At 33.0% G+C, this 18951-nt stretch overlaps 1 protein-coding gene across 2 annotated transcripts in view; it reads right to left on the bottom strand.

The window, feature by feature from the left end:
- LOC142337783 (solute carrier family 22 member 13-like) overlaps window positions 1-17243 on the bottom strand; it is a 38120-nt gene extending 20877 nt beyond the window's left edge. The window contains exons 1-2 of one of the 2 annotated variants that reach the window (XM_075387298.1): window positions 17010-17243; window positions 3658-3909 (exon numbers count right to left, since the gene is read on the bottom strand). In XM_075387298.1, the coding sequence (XP_075243413.1) occupies window positions 3658-3745 (88 nt within the window). In that variant the 5' untranslated portion in view covers window positions 3746-3909; window positions 17010-17243. Of the gene's footprint in view, window positions 1-3657; window positions 4685-17009 lie in introns of those variants that run through there. The other variant, XM_075387297.1, reaches the window with a different exon arrangement.
- Between the last annotated feature and the right edge of the window lie 1708 nt (window positions 17244-18951).

Genomic DNA, 18951 nt, shown 5'->3' with positions numbered 1-18951 from the left:
AGTTTAAAAGTTTTCTTGTCAAACGGAATTATTCAAAGCCTGATTAATGCTTTTTATGACAACAGTGCTTTGATGTCTTTGAATGAGATTATATTTTTCTGGTGTGAAAGATTACAGAGGCTCTCAGAAGTTGAAATTTTAAAACAAAAAAGAAGTATGTAGAATACTTTTCGTTAATTAGACACAATTGGTATTATGAGCAATTTAACACCTTCATCTTTTGTATATATGATCACATTTAACATAAAAATTGAGTTTTGGTATAGATAACGTCAGAAATTAGTAGTGGAAATCTTCATAATCAGTTTCTGTTTAAAACTATTTTCTAGTTTTTGATTGAACTCTGTCCTTAGGGTGAGCGAAGTGAATGTCCTTAAAGTGAATCAAATAACCGAACATTAAACACCGAACGTTGAATGAACCAAAACATTAAAAGCATCCTATTGAGCATTAATGTGGCCATGTGAATGAAGACGTGCTCCAATTTTTTGTTCCGACCCCACTTGTGGGGGGGAGGAACTATATGCTCAAATGGGTTTTTTTTTGTTCCGTGAATTTTGGCCGACCGATATATTCATCGTAGAGAAATGTGCGTGGTATCATTAAAAAGCTCGTCCAGCGTAGAATTCGAAATTAAAAAGATTTTTTTGAATTTGGTTTTTTTCGAGGAGTTATCGAGGTTTAAAGTTTCATGTGAACACTGGATATTTGGTTCACTTTTGTTCACTTTTACCGTAATTTTCGTTCGAATTAACGTTTTTTCTACAAAAAATTTAATTCAAAACTAGATTTCACGCCAAAAAGTAAATCAATTTTAGGTTTTTAATAGACGAAAGGAGATAATAAAGACTAGTTCTAGTCTTAGAGGGAAGTTTAATATATAAAAAAATTCGAATTAGGTTTGGGAGCTCTTTTTTTAGAAAATTTTGCAATTTTTTTGTTTTTTCAAGTCACCTAGAGACTACTAGACACTTTTAATATCGAAGTTCCGTTACTGACAAACCTCTTTTACAATCAAATGAATCCCAATGAACAACAAATTTGTTTCGAATGGATCGCTCATGTTTTTTTTGGACTCTTATCTCAAATTTCGTAATTTCAATTGAAATTTTGATTTATTTTTTGAGGTTTTACTAAAGTCTTACAATCCTATGGCATAAACTTGTTGACTAAAGGTGCAATAGAATTGCTAATGAGCATTAAGTGAACCTATCTAGTGCTGTGAGTGGACAGCTAATGGCTGTTAAGACTTTGAAAATAAATTTTCGAAAGTTTTTGAAAATTAGTAAATCATAAACTTATTTTTGTGAACAGTAAGTTCGTCTCAGTAAAAACAGGATTGAACTCCTTCATACCACTGCAACATAAGTTAATCTCACTGGCGGCTTTATCAAATAACTATTGGTTATACGTCTTCAATGCCACAAGATTTCAATTTTTTTTTAAAATTTTTTGAACATTTCGTTTTATTTTGGTTCATTTCGGTTCAATTTGAAATCTTATCACGTCATCCTAATATTGATGGCTACATCTTTCTTTAGTGAAAACGTCCAAAGGATCATAGATAAAACTTTCTGAGAAAAAAATATGGTTCAAATGGCTTCAACACTTTCTTCTCCCATTTTTCTAAAGAAATTTTGGTTTTTGCCTGTATCTGTTGTTTTTTTTCATAATCATAAGACATATTGTGATGTCTAATCAATTATCTAGGCACCATCAACATCCTTGTATTCAAATCGTGGCTTAGCTGAGCGTATTCATTGAATTCCTATGAAAGCTTTTGAGTTTAATGGCTGTTAAGACTTTAAAAATATTTTTTTTAATTTTTTTGAACATAAATCAATCTTAAGCTTATTTTTGTGGATTGTAAGTCAGTCTCGGTAATGACTGAACCGTTTTTTTTCTACATCAGCAACAATTTATCTAGTTACCGGTTTTGTCTTCTAACTATTGGTTTTTTGTCTTCGGTGCACGAGTTTTCATAATTTTTATAATTTTTGGATTTTTTTTAGTAATTTTGGTTCCTTATGAAATCGTATTACATTATCCTAATTTTGATAGCTCCCATTGGCTTAGTGAAGACGTTGAATGGATCTTTGAAAAAGTTTTCAGAGGAAAAAGCTTTTGGTTTAAATAGCTTCGACACTTTCTTCTCTCAATTTTCTACCGAACTTTTGGATTTTGCCTGTTTTTGTTGTTGTTTTCATAGTCAATGATTTGTTGTAATGTCTTATTGATAAATTTTGAATGACAAACATCCTAGTCGTCACATCATCTAGGCATAATTTAGCGTATTAAATGCCTTCCGTTGAAAGCTGTAGAATTTTTTGAAGTGATACTATGGGTTTTCTCAAAAATTTCGTGGTTTTGATGTATTTTTCTTTGCCATACGACTTATTTTGATGAGTTATTGATGTCACATGAATGAAACCTATGATTAATATTTCATCGAGGCAGATTTTAGTGTGTTTAATTAACTTAAAATGTAGCAATTTTTTAAAATTCAAACATCTATTTTTGTTATCTCTTCATTTGGTTGGCAATTAAGTCAAAAATGTAGATGAGCTCGGGTCGGAACATCATGTGCGAACGCACATTAATGAGCCGCCTTGTCTACATGAAAAATTGAAGTTTGAATTTTGACTTTTGAACGCTGGACCGTGGTTGACACGTATGATTAATTCAACTTTATGGGACACGTTACACCTCCAATGTGCGGAATTTTGTAGAAAATCGACACTTTCTGTTGGGTTGCAAATATTAAAAAAAATTATACCGGTTTTTTCTCATGCGTCAGCAATACCGAAGACCATGTTGTTTGGAATGGGATTTTTACTTTTCCGGCAACAACATTGTCTGTTATTGTTTTCTGCTTTTCAAAATTGATTTGCCAAATCATTTGCGTACGTTGAAACCAAGATTCCAGAGTTTTCAACAACCAAATCAGAGTTTTCATATTTTAGTAAATTTGCTTTTCAATTGCATGTGCTCAATTTCTAACCGCAACCCAGCGCCGAAAAAACTTTTAAATTGTAACTTTTTTCGAGTACGATGTAGTGCGATGTCGCTTCCCAGTAAACCGGACCTTCAAGTTTCTTGATAAGAAAGGGTCCAAATGGATGCCAAATTTCAAGAAAAGTAAATGCCTTTCAAGAGAGTGTTTACCCAAAATTTTAGCAAGACTTGTTTCCATCAGGTGAAAACATTACGAAAACTTAGCTTCACAAGGACTTGCCAAAACATCTCAGATTTTGTTAAGGATATCAAGATTTTACATATCTCGTCAAGACGTATATTTAAGATAGTCAGTCCCACAAAGTTGCAACGTTGTCAATCGCTTCAAAGGTCGAAGTTCAAAATTTAAACATGCATATATCTAGCTAAACAATTCAAATTTGCATGCCCCGAGTTTTTCGAACGTTCGCTTGCATTGCAACTTTATGGGACTGACTATATCATAAAGTTGAAAGCTAGCGAACGTTTCAAAGGTCAAAGTTCAAATTGAAATTGCAGGTATCAGCATATTGATTTTCATATACATGCCTTGTAATTTCCCAACATTGCTTTGATTAACTATGTTTTGATTAACTCCGTTAGAAATTTATATAGTAAAAGGGTTTTGACATCAGGGTTCTAGAGGAACCAAAAGTGGCCTACCTATTGTCTCGATGATGTCAGTTAACATCCGCTCAACATGATCAACTCGTTTCAATTCCTCTTGTTCCTCCTTGTCCTTGACCTCCATGTTATAGCGCTGTGACGTCGATTATAACAATAAGTTGATATCGAACAGGGTTCGAATCCGACGAGAGCTAATTTTTAATTATCAATTTTTGGGCGTGAATAAAGTGACGATAAACTTTGCAATGGAAGATTGATCATTTGACGCGCAAATTGTCTATTTGATGCCTGTTGAAATTTAAATAAAAAAATATAATTATTCTTGGCAAAAATAAAGGTCAAAATTAGGTTGGTGAACATAAATGAACCGCAGTAAACTTATCCAAAAAAAACGAGGTTGAATGAAAGCGTTTCAACCGATAAAGCACCAACATGTACTGATTGATTATGATGAATAATAACTACAAGTTTTTGTTAATCTTTTGGTAATTTATATTCAACTGGCTAGAGAACGTTACAATGTTTTTTTTCATGCAGCAAATGAAACTGAAAACATTGCCAGTCAAAAGTACAAACGTTGAAAAGTGCATACACGTTTAGCTTTTAGAACAACTGATTTTTTGTGGTGATCATTTATGTAAAACCAACACTGCTAGCTGAAACAAAATTAATTCAGTTTTAACAGATCGTTTAAATAATAAAAACTGAAATGAGTGGTTGTAGAAAGGTGTAGTGATGCTTTTAATATGCTTTTTGAAAAGTTATTCATCTGCATAAAAAAGTTCATAATTGAGATATAGCTGAAATATAATTATTACGCAAATTGTTTGTCTAAAAAAAACTGTCAAAAATAATCAGTTCCTGACAGACTAAATAAATAATAGCAGGCAGTTATTATCGAATTGATTTAAGTCCTGATCGAATGATTATTTCTAGAGAGGTTAAAAAGGTAAAAATGACAGCTTGGTTTGAACTTAATCCGGCCAATATGTATCCAAATAGGCCGCTAAGGGAATATCTAACTGTCTTTTGCATAGCTAACTACAGGGAATTATCCTGTCACAAAAATGTAACATTACTGAAATTTATATACTTCTTCCCGGCATAATAACAGTTCAACAACTATTAGCTAGTAAAAATTCAACAATATTTGTTCACGCGGCGAATAAGGAATTTGTTCACGTGCGGTGAACGGGAAGCGGGTAAAATTACATATTCACAAGGAACAAAAGAACCCTCAATTTTTCAATTTCCCACCCCTAAATTGAGATTAATGGATTGTCACAACTTAATCCTTTCCCAGACACAAATAAATTTCCTCCTTTTTCGAAGTCCAGTGTCTAAATTTGAATTGCAGAAAAGTGGGAAATGTTCTCTCGGCTGAGTCGGTTTTTGATAAGACAGCGCATAAATTATCTAAAATGTGAAAAGAAGCGAATTAGGCAATTTGATGTTAAACACGCTTTGCGCACTCGGAGTCAAAATTTTTCAGTAACGCGGCTTAAAATTTTTGCTGTTGTATTCTTTTGTGTTTTCGCTAAACAATATGCATTACAATATGCAAACATACATTTGTGTATTGTGAATTTTGTACTATGCTCGCGTTGGAAAAGGACAAATTGTACAAGAGCCTTTTTATAGAGCGCGTGCTTTTCTCCATTATTTAGTGAAGTAATATTCCAAGGAAAAATGTTACATAACCATGTGATGAAAACAGAATAGTAGCCAATTGAAAGGTGCGGTCTCGCCCAGGGTCTATTGTAAAATACGTTGATGCAAATTGTCTAGAACTATCTCTTAAAATAAAGTTGAATCTGTGATGGAAAAACAAAACAGACGCAATCAATGTTTAAGTCATCCGCAATAATTTTGAAAGGTGGGAATAAAAAACAAGATGAACAAGAATGTGTGTTTTTTGCACATACTGTTCCAACCCTAAATAATTGAAGTTTACCAATCACCGAAGGATCAAAGTTCAAGTTACCAAATTTCAAAATCTGCATTATGAGAGAAAAAATGAAACTATTTTTAAAGATTTTATAAACAACGTTATTTATATTCCTGGGTTGAGGTCTTATTATATTCCCTTGACGGACCATTACAATTTCATAGAAAAATATCAATGGATGATACAGTGTTCCATTAACATCTTATGATGGACTTCGAAATCGATATCGAAATCCAAGCACCCTATGCGCGCGCCAACCGGGTCGAGGTGTCAGCCATAAAAAAACGAAACAAGGGGTATGGGTAACGTTCGTTCGCACGTTAGGTTCTGGCCCCCTCATCTACATTGTTCACTTGCTTGTGTACGAAAATAAGAAGAGATAAAAAATAACATATCAACATATCGTTCAGCAAACTACTAAATGAATAAAACAATCTACCTCAGAGGGCCGATGAGACCTGTGACTGCCATAAAACGAACACCCGAAAAAACTGCGTCAAAAATCAAACAATAACAAATATTATTTATGGCCAATACTCGTTGTCCATTTTTTGAAAACCATCAATAACCAAATCAAAATGGCATCAGATAAAACTTATACTACAGAAGATTAACCTCTACTTCAATAGAGAAAAAATGGGACCTTTGTTAATGCAGCTTTTCCTAATGCAACTTGGTAACAAGGACAAAAGGGCAAAGTATAATGAAACATTTCTTTTTTCAAAAGAATTAATGTCAAACTGATTAGAAACATTATGCGTCAAATGAAGTCAATGAGAGATTCCTTTTTACCTCAATAGAGAGTGATTGAGGTTTTTCATTATCGACGATCTGTCATACGACTACAAAACGAACAACTCATACGGACAAAAACAGTCAAAAACAAAACAGTTGCACAAAAAATTTGCACTAAAAAACTTGCACGAAAACAATGTCCCAGCCAATTTAACATTACACTTTTCACTTAAAAGATTAAAATATTTCAATGGCGGTCAAGAAACCGCCCAATTGTTCCAATTGTTTGCGAATTAGACCAATTTTTGAGTGAAATACTTCAGGAATTCAAAAAAGCAATGATAAATTTTGTTTAATTATCGAGGTGAGTTTGTAAAATAACGGCAAATTTTTAATTCCAGAAGACGTTTATAGAGCGCCGAGTTTCAACGAGCTGTCTCTGAGAATTTAAAGAGATTGTGTCAGCGGTTTCTAGGTCTCCATTTTGGCAAGTTTGAACAAAGTGTACCAAAAAAAGCATATTTTGCGCAATTTTTGTTGAAAAAATCTGAATTTTGAAAAATTAACCAAAATTTTTAGCCAAAAGAACTTGAATCAAACAATCAGGCAACGCTCTTCTGTCTTCAACTGCAACAATAACGCTCTATCAATTAAAATCTTAATTTATTTTAAATAACATATGCAAAATTGTGCCAATTTTAGCAAAAGTTACTGAAAACGTTAATAAAGACTGTCGAATATTCCCAAAATTGAAAACTCGATGACTTGATTTTAAAAATGGAATTTAAAAATTTTTTTAATTCCAAGCTTTAGGTTGTATGGACTTTTTAGTGATACCACTCACAACTGTCTACGATGCTTACCTCGATCGGCCAAACTTTTCTGAACAAAAAAACCACTTGAGTTTTTAGTTCTTCCCTCCCCACATAAGTTGGGGTTGGAACAAAAACAAGTAAAACTCAATGAAGTGATAAAATCTACGCTAAACACGCAGAACTGAAAGCAATATGCATTTTTTGTTTTGATACCACATTATTTAGCGCTTCCATACTTGAATTTTTTGTAATTTGGCATTTAGAGGCCTGTAAAAAAACATAAATTTGGCATTTCCAGGAGTAGATATTACTTAATTGGGGCGTTTCGAAGGTTGATTTTACATGATGGTCGCGCCGTTTGTTGGTCGCGCGCACTTAAAATTAGTATTCTCATGGAGTCGGCTTGGTAATGGTCTTTCAGGCTTAGTAGTATAATCTGACTCTTACATCAACTTCGGACAGAAGCGTTTTCTCAACTTGCACCCATAAGAACTGGTCAAATCTTTGCATGCAGTCCAAAATGGGCAAATAGAGGCACCAATCTTTCTGTCCCGAGAAGATGGGAACAATCCTTTCATGTTTTTTGCGCTTTTTCGGAAAAAACGGCCTTGAACTCGAAAAAAGTGAATTTTCATAAAACTGGCAAAAAAGTTGGCATGCAGTGTGCGTAGAAAATTAGCTTACGTTGAAATCGTCTGAAGACTTTGCTTACATTAAACGAAACCGATTAGTGATCGCTTTTCCCGGTTTGGAGAAACTAGGCGGAGAGCGCGATACGGTTCCAACTCCCACCCTGCAGATTGCTAGAACAATTCCCACCAGGGGAGAATTAAAGAGAATGTATGAACGATTGAGGAACAGTTGTGTGTTTTCGTTGACGATGAGTTGTTCTCATCATTCCAAGGATCTTCCGAAAATCAGCGTTCAAATTAGCGTTGATCTTACAAAAATCAACGCTTAAAATTGCTAAGCTTACGGGGTTGTAATTATCCAATTGTTTAGTCCCATCAACCTTTGCAAGTTTTATTGTCGAAGATAAAGTTTTTCTGAATTTTATAGGTTTTTGATGTATTGGTTTTGTTTGGACTGATTTTTGCGCCAGACTATGAGTTTGAAGCAAGAAAGCATGCTCCCAAAAGATTTGTAAAACTTTTTACTTTTGCAACTTCAGATAAAAAAAATTTTGATCTATATTAACTGAAATTCCTGATGCATCCAACAAAAACACAAACTACGTGAAGTTTGAGCCTATACGGTGTTCTAAAGAATTTGCATCAATTCAACGATGAAATTTTTCTGTTGACTTTAAAATTTTTTGAGTGATCAATGAAATATGAGTTTACCAGAGAATTGCCTTTTCTGTGATATTAAACTGAAGTTTAATAATGCTATGTAATTAAACTGATTCATCAAAAGAAAGCAATGAAAACTCAACCGCATGTGTCAACCACCCTAGCCAAATTGGGACGGTTATCTGCTAAGATCTTGCAAGACTCTTGCAAGACTCTTGTATGATTATGCATCATCTTGTAAGGGCTCTTACAAGACTCTTACCAGATAACCGTTGACTTTGTAAGACTCCTGCCAGGCATCCGTCGCTCCAGAAAGGTTCCAGACAGAAAACCAACGCTCTTGCAAGACCAACATAGCTATAAAAAGCTTTCTAAAACGTAAAAAATGACCCCCAAACATACTTCAAAACGCCCATAAGGGGCTTAAACAACATATAACACATAAAACATTGTCTCAGCAAGCAAGGTTCGTGAGCTCAGTAACTATGTGTACCAATTAGAATCCTATAAATCGATTTCGATTTTTTTATAGGTTTTCTAAAAAGGTACCAGTTTTTTTGGCTCTTTTTTTTCTGAATAAATCTGAGACCAAACTAAACATCAACATACATCATAAAGAAGCTAAAACAATAATAAAATAAAGCACCTTGATTGACTGAGTCGCAAGAAAGGATATAATAATATAATATATAATAATAATATAATAAGCGAAAAAGTCGATATTTCCGATTGAAATACGAACTTTTTTTCTATGAAAGTTAGGCGGACCAATCTTTTTGCATTACAACCTAAATAGTACTGGTAGTCTGGGATATCAATTTGGTTCACTTTAAACAACTCTAAGATCCGATAAAATTTAACTATTTTTTAAAATAAAATAAGCGAAAAAGTCGATATTTCCGATTGAAATACGAACTTTTTTTCTATGAAAGTTAGGCGGACCAATCCTTTTGCATTACAACCTAAATAGTACTGGTAGTCTGGGATAACAATTTGGTTCACTTTAAACAACTCTAAGATCCGATAAAATTTAACTATTTTTTAAAATAAAATAAGCGAAAAAGTCGATATTTCCGATTGAAATACGAACTTTTTTTCTATGAAAGTTAAGCGGACCAATCTTCTTGCATTACAACCTAAATAGTACTGGTAGTCTGGGATATCAATTTGGTTCACTTTGAACAGCAAACGAACTCAAACAATTCAAATTCATAACAGCCATAAACGCGCTATCTGAAATAGTTAACTCATCTCCGAAACATCTGACTAAGCGAGAAATTCAATCAACCAGGCCGAGAAACCCCCCTGCACGATCGATACACAGTATGCGCCCTTGGAACTGTCTACGGAGCCAAACTCCAGCCTCTACGGCCATCTCCAGCCTCTACAACTACTACTACAACATCTCCAGACTCTACTACTACTACATCCTCTGCTACGACCTCTCTGCACTTGCACTGTGCCGCCGCCGCCGTTAACTGCTAATACTTCTCTACCCCCACTCGCTAGATGGTCACTGTAGTAATCTGAAACTTTCGTTTGAATTTCACTTTCAACTGTGATGAGTTTGCAATAACGCACTCGAGTAGTACCCCTCTCGGATTCGAGTACCGGGCTGAGCATGTCACGTTACCGTCCACGCGCACGGTGAACGAATTTTTCACATGTAATACTGAAGTGCATACCTGCAAACTCAACACGAAAATTTAGTCATATGTATTTTATATCAATTGAAAGCTCTGATCAAGGAGATTAAGAAAAAGTATATGAAATTTCGAAATAGAGCCAGGAACATGCTTAAAAAAAGAGAACAAGTTGGCATCACAGGTTGGCATCACAGGTTGGCATACATCTGCAATAGCTAAGTAGCCGAGTATGCAAAACAAAAAGCACTTTTTCTCAATAACTACTGAACGGATTTGAGAAAATGAAAGTGTTTTGAAACCAGCATGAGCCAGGCTTCAATTCCAGACATATAAATAAAGTGTAAACTGCCAGGGAAAAAAAATTTTTTTTGACGCTCAGTGCAAAATATGGTGTTTTTGGGTTTACACCAGAAAAGTTAAAAAATAAATCCGATTCCTCAATTAAATTACTTTAGCAAGAATTGAAACGTAAAGACCATTAAATGAGGCAAAATTTGAGCTATAAAAAGTTTCCCAAGTCATTCTGGGTAAAAAGTTATTAAAATCAGAAACTTTGATCAATCGAAAATTTTCGAAAAATCGATAAAAATTGACATTGTGCAGAGGCTTTGTTAGGTATCTAAACCACAAAAAGTGGTTTGTTTTTTTATCTGGGATCAATGCCAAGAACAAATCCAGTATTTTGCATACAAAAACATATGTTTTTGACGAATTAATAAGTGAATAGTAAGCAAAACACATGAAAAAAGTCAAATTTTTACGAACTTTTTGCATAAAAAGCATAAAAATTGTCACAGTTTTGAGTTCAAAAGCACAAACTGTGCCAATATATTGAAAGCTTATTTAACGAGGAGTATTTTGATATATAGAATGTTATTTATTACTGAGGAACACATAAAAAAGCAGAGCTTTTTTTGAAACTTCGATAAGGTTTTTTTTTGTCTTTACACCAGAAAAATTAAAAGGTAAATCCAATTCCTTGATTAAATTACTTTAGCAAGAATCGAAACGTAAAGACCATTAAATGAGGCAAAATTTGAGCTATAGAAAGTTTCCCAAGTTATTCTGGGTAAAAAGTTATTAAAATCAGAAACTTTGATCAATCGAAAATTTTCGAAAAATCGATAAAAATTGACATTGTGCAGAGGCTTTGTTAGGTATCTAAACCACAAAAAGTGGTTTGTTTTTTTATCTGGGATCAATGCCAAGAACAAATTCAGTATTTTGCATACAAAAACATATGTTTTTGAAGAAACAATAAGTGAATAGTAAGCAAAACACATGAAAAAAGTCAAATTTTTACAAACTTTTTGCATAAAAAGCATAAAAATTGTCACAGTTTTGAATTTAAAAGCACAAATTGTGCCAATATATTGAAAGCGTATCTAACGAGGAGTATTTTGATGTATAGAACGTTTTTTATTACTGAGGAACACATAAAAAGCAGAGCTTGTTTTGAAACTTGGTCTAAAACAAAACTAAGCAAATTTCGGGTAATTTCATGAAAAATTTATTCTTTTATATGTTTAATCGTGCAAACAAATAACAGTAGCCACACGGTGCTAAGGTAGAACAAAATAGTAGTACTAAAAAATGCAAAAAAACAATAAAATGTTTTACGGAAAAAAACACTTTGCATGCTTTTTCAATTTTTGTTTGCACTTTTTTTGTTTTTTTTTTTGAAAAAAAGCTCAAATAAGATGATTCAAACCCAATGAAACGGGATGTGCAAGTTGCATGGGTCACTGCTCCACGGCGGTGGCAAGAAAAAGCTTGTATCAACTTGATGGATAGTGTCATTATAACTGTAATTTTATTTAAAAAAAAAATCTTTTGTTTTATACTGGGTAAAAATCAAAAATTTTGTATAATTTCGGAAACTAAACAAAACAAACTGTTAAAAATTATTCAAATAAAATTAATTCGCAATTTAATTTATCATTTGAAATTCTTTTATTGAGAAAAATAGAAAACGACAGAAATTTTCAAATTTTAAGTATTAAATGAGTTAATTTCATGTTTTCTTTTTGTCCCTTTTTCTGGGTACCAAAACAACTGCAGAAAACTCACTGCATCTCAAAGCAAAATTTTTACCTACGCAAAAAAGTGGAGTTAGTTTGACTACACCATAAAAAGCGCCAAATCTTGATAAGAAAATGCATATAGAAAAAAAAATAATCCGAAACAATTTTTTTTGGCAGACCTGTTTTGTGGTTTTGATATTGCTGTTGCTTTCAAAAACAATTATTGGCTGTTAACTGGACTTACCTCCGCGATGATTTAGCGTAGTTCTAGGTGCAATTTCTATCATTTATGTATGAACGAAACGTCCGAATTTCGTTTTGATCCACTTTACCCCATAAACCTGATTTAACAGCCTCATTAAAAACAATATACCGATGTAAATTTCTACGTCAAAATTACAAAACCAAACTAGTAAGGCTACTTTCATCAATTGAACAAAAGACGAGATGCTTATTTGAAGAGTTTTGAATACTTAAAGAAGACTTTTGTGTCTGTTCACTTTTTAGAACCCTATTTTGATTATTTTTGCATCAAAACTTCATCTTGAACGGAATTGAAAATTTTCCGCTAGTGAAATACCGGTTTTCTTCTCTAAATTGGTAAAAGAAATCTACTTCGAGTTTTTCCTCCGCCTCTTTTTGTGTTACCAATCATGGCTACATCAATTAAAACAATTAACTACTAAAAAAAATTACGGACTTTCGCAGCTGAGGTTCGATTCGATGTTATGTGAATCTGTTAACAGCAGAAAACTCACTGCATCTCAAAGCAAAATTTTTACCTACGCAAGAAAATAGAGTTAGTTTGACTACACCATAATAAGCGCCAAATCTTGATAAGAAAATGCACAGAGAAAAAAAATATTTCGAAACAATTTTTTTTGGCAGACCTGTTTTGTGGTTTTGATATTGCTGTTGCTTTCAAAAACAATGAAAGGCTATTAACGGAGCTTACTTCCGTGATGATTTATCGTAGTTCTAGGTGCAATTTCTACCATTTATGTTTGAACGAAACGTCCAAATTTCGTTTTGATCCACTTTACCCCATAAACCTGATTTAACAGCCTCATTAAAAACAATATACCGATGTAAATTTCTACGTCAAAATTACAAAACCAAACTAGTAAGGCTACTTTCATCAATTGAACAAAAGACGAGATGCTTATTTGAAGAGTTTTGAATACTTAAAGAAGACTTTTGTGTCTGTTCACTTTTTAGAACCCTATTTTGATTATTTTTGCATCAAAACTTCATCTTGAACGGAATTGAAAATTTTCCGCTAGTGAAATACCGGTTTTCTTCTCTAAATTGGTAAAAGAAATCTACTTCGAGTTTTTCCTCCGCCTCTTTTTGTGTTACCAATCATGGCTACATCAATTAAAACAATTAACTACTAAAAAAATTACGGACTTTCGCAGCTGAGGTTCGATTCGATGTTATGTGAATCTGTTAACAGCAGAAAACTCACTGCATCTCAAAGCAAAATTTTTACCTACGCAAAAAAATAGAGTTAGTTTGACTACACCATAAAAAGCGCCAAATCTTGATAAGAAAATGCACAGAGAAAAAAAATATTTCGAAACAATTTTTTTTGGCAGACCTGTTTTGTGGTTTTGATATTGCTGTTGCTTTCAAAAACAATGAAAAGCTATTAACGGAGCTTACTTCCGCGATGATTTAGCGTAGTTCTAGGTGCAATTTCTACCATTTATGTATGAACGAAACGTCCGAATTTCGTTTTGATCCACTTTACCCCATAAACCTGATTTAACAGCCTCATTAAAAACAATATACCGATGTAAATTTCTACGTCAAAATTACAAAACCAAACTAGTAAGGCTACTTTCATCAATTGAACAAAAGACGAGATGCTTATTTGAAGAGTTTTGAATACTTAAAGAAGACTTTTGTGTCTGTTCAGTTTTTAGAACCCTATTTTGATTATTTTTGCATCAAAACTTCATCTTGAACGGAATTGAAAATTTTCCGCTAGTGAAATACCGGTTTTCTTCTCTAAATTGGTAAAAGAAATCTACTTCGAGTTTTTCCTCCGCCTCTTTTTGTGTTACCAATCATGGCTACATCAATTAAAACAATTAACTACTAAAAAAATTACGGACTTTCGCAGCTGAGGTTCGATTCGATGTTATGTGAATCTGTTAACAGCAGAAAACTCACTGCATCTCAAAGCAAAATTTTTACCTACGCAAAAAAATAGAGTTAGTTTGACTACACAATAAAAAGCGCCAAATCTTGATAAGAAAATGCACATAGAAAAAAAAATTCAAAACAATTTTTTTTGGCAGACCTGTTTTGTGGTTTTGATATTGCTGTTGCTTTCAAAAACAATGAATGGCTATTAACGGAGCTTACTTCCGCGATCATTTAGTGTAGTTCTAGGCGCAATTTCTACCATTTATATATGAACGAAACGTCCGAATTTTGTTTTGATCCACTTTACCCCACAAACTTGATTTAACAGCCTCATTAAAAACAATATTTTGATGTAAATTTCTTCATCAAAATTACAAAACTAAAATAGTAAGGCTACTTTCATCAATTGAACAAAAGACGGGATGTTTATTTGAAGAGTTTTGAATACTTAATGAAGACTTTTGTGTCTCTTCACATTTTAGAACTCTATTTTGATTATTTTTGCATCAAAACTTCATCTTGAACGGAATTGAAAATTTTCCGCAAGTGAAATACCGGTTTTCATCTCTAAATGTGTAAAAGAAATCTACTTCGAGTTTTTCCTACGCCTCTTTTTGTGTTACCAATCATGGCTACATCAATCAAAACAATTAACTACTAAAAAAAATTACGGACTTTCGCAGCTGAGGTTCGATTCGATGTTATGTGAATCTGTTAACAGCAGAAAACTCACTGCATCTCAAAGCAAAATTTTTACCTACGCAAAAAAAGTGGAGTTAGTTTGACTACATAATAAAAAGCGCCAAATCTTGATAAGAAAATGAACAGAGAAAAAAAATAATTCGAAACAATTTTTTTTGGCAGACCTGTTTTGTGGTTTTGATATTGCTGTTGCTTTCAAAAACAATGAATGCCTATTAACGGAGCTTACTTCCGCGATCACTTAGTGTAGTTCTAGGCGCAATTTCTACCATTTATATATGAACGAAACGTCCGAATTTCGTTTTGATCCAGTTTACCCCACAAACTTGATTTAACAGCCTCATTAAAAACAATATTTTGATGTAAATTTCTTCATCAAAATTACAAAACTAAAATAGTAAGGCTACTTTCATCAATTGAACAAAAGACGGGATGTTTATTTGAAGAGTTTTGAATACTTAATGAAGACTTTTGTGTCTCTTCACATTTTAGAACTCTATTTTGATTATATTTGCATCAAAACTTCATCTTGAACGGAATTGAAAATTTTCCGCAAGTGAAATACCGGTTTTCATCTCTAAATGTGTAAAAGAAATCTACTTCGAGTTTTTCCTACGCCTCTTTTTGTGTTACCAATCATGGCTACATCAATCAAAACAATTAACTACTAAAAAAAATTACGGACTTTCGCAGCTGAGGTTCGATTCGATGTTATGTGAATCTGTTAACAGCAGAAAACTCACTGCATCTCAAAGCAAAATTTTTACCTACACAAAAAAAGTGGAGTTAGTTTGACTACATCATAAAAAGAGCCAAATCTTGATAAGAAAATGAACAGAGAAAAAAAATAATTCGAAACAATTTTTTTTGGCAGACCTGTTTTGTGGTTTTGATATTGCTGTTGCTTTCAAAAACAATGAATGGCTATTAACGGAGCTTACTTCCGCGATCACTTAGTGTAGTTCTAGGCGCAATTTCTACCATTTATATATGAACGAAACGTCCGAATTTCATTTTGATCCACTTTACCCCACAAACTTGATTTAACAGCCTCATTAAAAACAATATTTTGATGTAAATTTCTTCATCAAAATTACAAAACTAAAATAGTAAGGCTACTTTCATCAATTGAACAAAAGACGGGATGTTTATTTGAAGAGTTTTGAATACTTAAAAATAGTTTCATCTGTCGTCACTTTTTAGATTTCTATTTTGTTTGTTTTCGCATCCAATTTCATCTTGGGTGGTACTAAAAATTGTTCGCAACTGAAATACCGTTGTTTATCTCTAAATTAAAAAGAAAAAAAGTATTGAGAAATTCGCCTGCGCCACTCTTTGTGTTGAGAATCATAATTACAACAATTAAAAACATTTAATTACAAATAATTTGCACCAAAAATTTGATTTCATAGTTTTTTTCATAAACAGTATATTCAGCTATGTTTTCTTGTCACATTGATCGAGTCGTCTCTGTTAAATATTAACTAGCTAGGTTCATCAATGAAAATCTAAGAGAAAAAAAATGTCTTCAAAAGTACCAAAATAGGGGAATGTAAAAACCATGTAAAACAAGTTTTAAAGAAACTAAGTTTCTTTATGATGCTCCAAGTCAGGAACTATCGAACTTTGTACAAATCATAAATTTCTCTCAAAATCTCTGAAATTCCGGATAAATTATTTAAGACGTTTATCTGCTAAGAATCTTGTAAGAGTCTTAACAGATAACCGTTGCAATCTTGTCTCTTAGCAGATAACCGTTATTTGCAAGACTCTTACAAGATCTTAGCAGATAACCGTTATTTGCAAGAATCTTGCAAGATCTTAGCAGATAACCGTCCCAGTTCGTCTAGGGCAATTAACTTTTTTTCGGAATTTTGAGTTCAAAAGATTTCTTGCAGAGCACTCAATAATTTTTCCAATAATTTCTGCAAAATTATTTGAAAAGACAGAAACGAAAAATATTAGAAGAATATTGCTAGGAAGTATATTTTTGTTCATTTTATAAAGAAGATAATTGAAGAGAATTATAAAATAGCTAAATAACCAAAAAAAGGTGATAATGGCTAGCTAACGTGGCGAACGATGAGTCATGGTGAGTTAAAAATCTGCAGTTGGGTATAAACAGAATTGAACTAAAAAAATTATTTGAGATGCTTAATAAAACTTATATGTGGGATTTCGGCACCGTTTTGTGGTAACGTATGTAGAACTTGGAAACAGTTCGCTTAGTTTGAAACCAAAGATTTGTCGCCAAAATGTTCTTTAAGGAATAAAATTAGGTGAAAGAATGTGGTCGACACAAATGAAGAAACTTTGCCATGTAGAATGTGTGGTATAATGTTATTGGCCAGTGTTATATTTCACGTGAAACCTCACTGTGCGTCCCTGTTGAATAGCAGTGTGCCGCAACATAATGGTGAACAGTTTCAACATAACGGTAAACAGTTTCAAACACTCAGGCGGGAATTGGAACTAGAGATCAAATTCTGCGTTCTAATAGTCACAAGCGTAATATCTAATTCAGAAAGAAGTAAGCAGGAATCGACTCGAAGCCAAATTTGAGTACAGTCTCAGCTAACTTCTAATTTAAAAATATGTTTAATTGATACAACTTCTTCAATTAGAAAAACTGAAAGAAGAAAATGAGGAAAACAAAAAGACATGAAAAACAAAAGCAAAACAAAAACAGTAAATAACAAGAACACTGAGGAGTAAAGGGACGGTAAAACAAACAAAAACAAGAAAACTCAAAAATTATGATTCCAGGAAAAAACAGGTTCCAGGTTTTAGAGTTAGGTTCCAGGTTTTCCAGGAGATTCCAGGTTTTAGAGACACCGGTCACATTTTAAACAACATTGAAAAACCAAAAACCTAAAAAAACTAAATCCAATGAGATGAGACTATTATTGTTCCGAACCTCACTTTAGCGGGGAGGGGGGAACTATATACTCATATGTGTTTTGCAATAATAATTCAAAATATGTTAAACATTTTAACGTTAGTGTGTTATTGTTACTGTTAGAGATAGAAGAATTTGCTGAGTTTTTTTAATGAAGTTTTTTCAGCTAAAATTTTTGAAAAATTTTCGACGTTCATAGTTTTTTAAATCAAAAAGGGCACAAAATAAGATTTTTGGTCCATTTCGTTTTTTGGAAGTCGAGACCTAAAAACACACACAATCTCTGCAAACTCCAAAAAAGAGCTATTGACATTTGGGGCCCCATAAAAGTCTTATATAAATGCAATTTTGCCGTTCTTTTGCAAACTTAACTCACCACTCATACAAAATGCACCTTTTTTGAATTTTTAAATACTTCACATAACAATTGATCTCATTCGCAAACATTTGGAAAAATTGGGCGATTTTTTAGGCGCGCGGCAAAATCACGGATAGCTGTGACTCATCATGGGTTCTTACAATGAGAAACATTTTAATCCTTATTTGAGCGCTGCCTTTTTTCAAAATATTTGTCTTTTACTGTTTTATAATGTTAATTACGGACAAATTTTACTCTTCACGGCTCAACTAATTACAGCCCCCAAATACATGAAAATGAGGTTGAATGTGTTTCGTATTTTACATTTTCGGATCAGTTTTGTAACTTGGTCTCATTATAGAGAAATCTTGTTAAATTTCTGTTGAAACAATTTTTTCTCTGTTGGTTAAGCGTTTTGACTGATATTTTTCTGGCTTACACAGTTTGTTTCAGAACAATTTTGTGAGTCCAGAAAAGTTTCATTGTTTGTTGTTCTTTTTGGTGTCATTTAAAGATAATCTTTTTACAAAACAGACTTTGTAATGTTCAAAGAAGACGAAAGAGAAAATTTTATTTTCACGAGGTTAACATCTTGCAATTTTTGGAAATGCATTCGTGATTTTTGCTTTTTGACCGTTTTCTAGGTTTTTTTTTCTTTTCACATTATCGAAATTATGGGCGGTCCTGTTGCACTTAGCAAAATGGCAATCAGTTTTTCTAATGTTCTCAGTGAACAGCTGAAAGTTCAATTGACCGG

Source organism: Convolutriloba macropyga, chromosome 4 (assembly GCF_964194025.1).
Source record: "Convolutriloba macropyga chromosome 4, txConMacr16.3, whole genome shotgun sequence".
NCBI lineage: Eukaryota > Metazoa > Xenacoelomorpha > Acoela > Convolutidae > Convolutriloba > Convolutriloba macropyga.
This window is presented reverse-complemented; position numbering and strand designations above follow the sequence as displayed.